Consider the following 4,211-nt stretch of genomic DNA (forward strand, 5'->3'; position numbering starts at 1 on the left):
CGCTAGCCACAGGCCAGAAATAAACCTCAATTTCACAAGCAACTTTCTCTTCTTATACGTTTCTGGGAACTGGGCTGCCCTAAATTCTTCACTTTTTTCCCCCTTCCAAACTAGTTCAATTTTTCACAAGGCCTCTGACTTTATAAACATCTCATCCTCTGCTGTCACCCCTCAGTAAGGGAAGGACGGACAAAGAGACTAATCAATCTGTGCAACTGGTGACCAGGAAAGGGCTGAGGCTGAGGATGCTGGCCAGACCATACTGGGTGGTGGTGGTCCTACTGCTCCTAGCTGGGGTTTCCAGGTTTGGAGAAGGGGCTTCTAATCCCGGGATCGTGGCCAGGATCACCAGAAGTGGCCTGGATTATGGTAAGGGGGTTTGGTTGTTCCTTCCAGTGTCCACTAAGAGTGATGGGGGAGTTACAGTGCAGGGGTTCTGCTACTGCCTGGCTCAGAAGCTTTGGATATGTTGCTGTCCAGGCTTCAGTTCCCTTATTTTGAAATCAAGGAGGTAAAGATCAGATTAGATCTTGGCTTTCCCCAGGGTATGTTATGAATGTTAGAAACGCGGGAACACATGCTAAAATATAGATTCCTGGGCTCCACCCAACACTGACTGGAGACGGGCTTGCTAATCAACATAGTTAACATAAGACCTGGGCCATCAACCTCGAAGGTTTGTTCAAAACTACAGTAAAATTATTTCCCCAAAAATCTCTACTGAATTCTCTCTTTGCTTCCCAGATCTTTTTTAATTAATAAAGAGCATTGCTTGCCATTAACCAGTACTTTGATGGACTAATTTAATTCTTAAACTCAATTTGGTATCCTTGTTATCCACCTTACATATGGGGGAATCTGAGGCTGGGGAATACGTAGTCATTTACTCGAGGTTATATTCATCAAAAACATAAAGCCATCACTTGGAGTCAATTCTGACTCATAAGAACTCTGCAGCAGGCTTCTGAGGTTCTCAATCTTTATGTGAGGAGACTCTTGTCCATGTCTCTCGTGGAGCAGCTGGTGGATTTGAACCACTGACCTGTCATTACCCATGTAGGTGGCAAATCCTTGAATCCATGTAATTCTAAAGTCGGCCTGCCTGACTGTTACGCTAATCTGCCTCGCATTGCATGAACTGAATCAAAGCCCTTTCTGTTTCTCCCCAGCCCGCCATTACGGAGTGGCCATCTTGAAGAAAGAACTTGCTGGCATCGCTGTGCCCGATTTCGTGGGGAAATTCAAAAGTGGTTGGCTTGGAAGTGTGAGTTACGAGTTTCACAGGTGAGGTCTCTGTTCTCCAACACAGGGATGGGAGGAGGGAGAAAGGCAGGGGGATCAGCAACCAAAATGAGTCAGTGCTTGAATTAAAGACAGAAGGATCCTGGTCAGCTATGTGGAGCTTCTGGGAGGTGCTTTATGTTTCTTAAACAATCGTGAGGCCTACAAATCACTCACCAGCAGTGAATGAATATTGTCCTGCCCAGGCGCTTGGTTACTTTTTTATTTGCCTACATGAGAGATCTCCTTAAGACATGTGAGGCATTTGTAATCGATTACTTCAGGTCTTTCTAGAACCTATTTATATGCATTTTCATTCAGCCTCTTGAGGGTAGCATCCATTGTCTCAGTGAGGAATGAAGTAAGGGTCTTCCTGGTTCCTGCCTCCCCTGAAAACTTAATGGACCTTAATTATGTAGCTGCAACCGCCATCTGTTCAGTCTCCAAAGTCACCCTTCACTCTCTTTATCCACAGCTTGGCTGCATGGATGCAACCTAACCTGCCCAGGGTTCAGAACAGACCATGCAACATCCCCTGTCCATCACTAATAGAAAAGGCTGACTCGGAACGCTCGAGTCACTCGAGACAATTTCCTGAAAGCAGTGGGCAAAGAAGAACGATCTGAAATTACACACACACACACACACACACACACACACACACACACACACACAACGTCGTCCCATGTAGAGGGAAAGGCTCCTTCCACAGCCCTTGATCATCCCGGTACCTGGAGTCCATATTTGATTGTTATTATTATTTTTAACGTATCATCGAGTTGAAATGGACTCACAGTAGACCCTCCGGGGGATTTTCAGAAGTTATACATTACTCTGGAAATGCTATGAATGTGGAGAAATACTAAAAGTTGTACAAGGTGCAGGTCTTTTGTTCATAGGGTCACTATGAGTCGTCTACGACTCGACAGCACCTAGCAACAACAACAACACAGAGCTCTGTTAGCTTAGTGGATAGAAAGTTGTACTACCAAGCCAAAGGTGGGTGATTTTAATCTGCGGCCCTCAGGCCTGGTTTTGGTTTTGGTTTTGGTCAAACATTCTTCTAAGTGGTATAGCACTCATCTGCCCATTTGCTGTGCAGAGGTAACTTGTGGTTGCTGTGAATCTCAACACAGTGACACTGATGTGTCAAATGCAATAATGGTTACTCATGGTGGACAGTGTTTGGTGGAGTTCCCTGAGTAAAACAAGCTGGGAAGTAGGAGTGCCTTCTACTTCTGAAATAGCTTGCCTCTGGAAACTCTATGAACGTGGAGAAATGATGAAAGTTATACAAGTGTTCGGGTCTTTCATTCATAGGGTTGCTATGAGTCGTCTATGACTCAACAGCACTTAACAACAGCATACATTGCATAGAATGAGATTGCTCATCTTTCTCCCATGGAGCGGCTGGTGGATTGAAAACGCCCACCTTGGGGTTGGCAATGCAGCTTCTTACCACTAGGCCACCAGAGCTCCCTCACAGTAGATTACCGAGGTCTGTTAACATGTCCAGATTGGCCAACATTTGCAAGCTCCTCAAAGGTAGGGACTCTTCCAGTCTCTGTGCCTTCATGCTTGGATCCCAGTCTAACAGAACAGGATCTTAATGAAGGCTGCTTGGGTAAATTAACGAGTGCTGGATGGACAAGAGACACAAACTTAGTGGCCACAGAGACTAGGTGGTAATGTAAATGAGGCAGAGTGGCTGTATCTACCACAGATCAACCAGGAAAGCTGAGCTCACACTAGGGACAGGCTGGGGAGGGATTTAATACATGGGATTTGCTTCAAAGATGTTAGAAGACCTGAAGCCAATAAGGAATGATGAAGCAATCCAGAGAGTAGCATCAGTAGGATGGCACTATCAGCCCTATAGCCTGAGAGACAGAGGCTGGGGCATCAGCAAAACACAGAAGCCAACTCTTTAGGAACACAAAATAAGGGGTGTCCAACACCCTCTGATACCACTACAGAAATGTAATCACAGCCAAACATAGAGAGAACTCCAGGCACACAGAGAAAAGAAATACCCTGGTTTCTCCCTTCTTGCCATCCATTCAGTGCCTCCCATCAGCCAATCCTAAACAGAAGCCAGTTTTAAGAGAGTCTTCTAGAGAATGCCATTTCCACAGGTGGATACTATGCAATCTAGACTGGAACAAGGGAAGGACAGGGGCCTGAGAGCAATAAGCATGTGACCATCCTGGTGTTGACCTGGGGAGCACGTGCTCACTGATGGCTGTAAAGGAATCTCAACCTTCTCTCTTAATTTTTGTTTTTCCAAGAAAAGCCAGGAATCCAAATACGTTCATATCAAATTTCCCAATTTTAAAACAGTGGAACTGATCTACATGTTTAAAAACACTGTGTTAGACAAGAAAACCATATTGGTAAGTTGCTATGTATGGTCCACATGTGACCAGTGGGTGATCTACTATGGGGAGCACTTTCTTTTTTTTATTTTTATTGTATTGTTTTTAAGAGTACCATCAAATCAGATCTGACTGGTACAGGAGGAGATTGCCCCCTCCTTCTCCAGCAGAGCATCTGGTGGATTTGAACCACGTACCTCTGAGATTGCAGTGCAGTGTCTTGCCACTAGGCCACCAGAGCTCCCTGGGGAGCACTTTCAACCCAAAGTCAGACAATTCCACCAGGGGCTCTGTGAGTGGAAGATAGGCAGTCTCCTCCAGAGTGATTCATTGCCTCTGAAAACCCGCTGGAGGATCAGTTATGAGTTGATTCCAACTCAATGATATATGATAATCTAAATATATGATTGTTAAATGTAATGATTTCTAAATGGTAGACTACCCTGTGAACCCTACCCTCTGCCTGCAGTCAGCAAGGGTAAGGAGAGGAGAATGCAGAATTTCTAGAAGATCCTAGGGCCCCTACTGTGGAGACAGTAGCTATGACTCAGAGCA

General features: G+C 45.2%; 1 protein-coding gene across 1 annotated transcript in view; it reads left to right on the plus strand.

Annotated features, from left to right (window-relative positions):
• The first annotated feature begins 245 nt into the window (after positions 1 to 245).
• The window catches only part of LOC102850380 (lipopolysaccharide-binding protein-like), a 44,381-nt gene continuing 40,415 nt past the window's right edge, over positions 246 to 4,211 (plus strand). The window contains exons 1-2 of the mRNA XM_006881712.1: positions 246 to 369; positions 1,170 to 1,284. Of these exons, the coding sequence (XP_006881774.1) occupies positions 246 to 369; positions 1,170 to 1,284 (239 nt within the window). The remainder of the gene's footprint in view (positions 370 to 1,169; positions 1,285 to 4,211) is intronic.

The sequence above is a fragment of the Elephantulus edwardii genome, unplaced genomic scaffold (assembly GCF_000299155.1).
Source record: "Elephantulus edwardii isolate Elephantulus edwardi_28Jun2011 unplaced genomic scaffold, EleEdw1.0 scaffold00015, whole genome shotgun sequence".
NCBI lineage: Eukaryota > Metazoa > Chordata > Mammalia > Macroscelidea > Macroscelididae > Elephantulus > Elephantulus edwardii.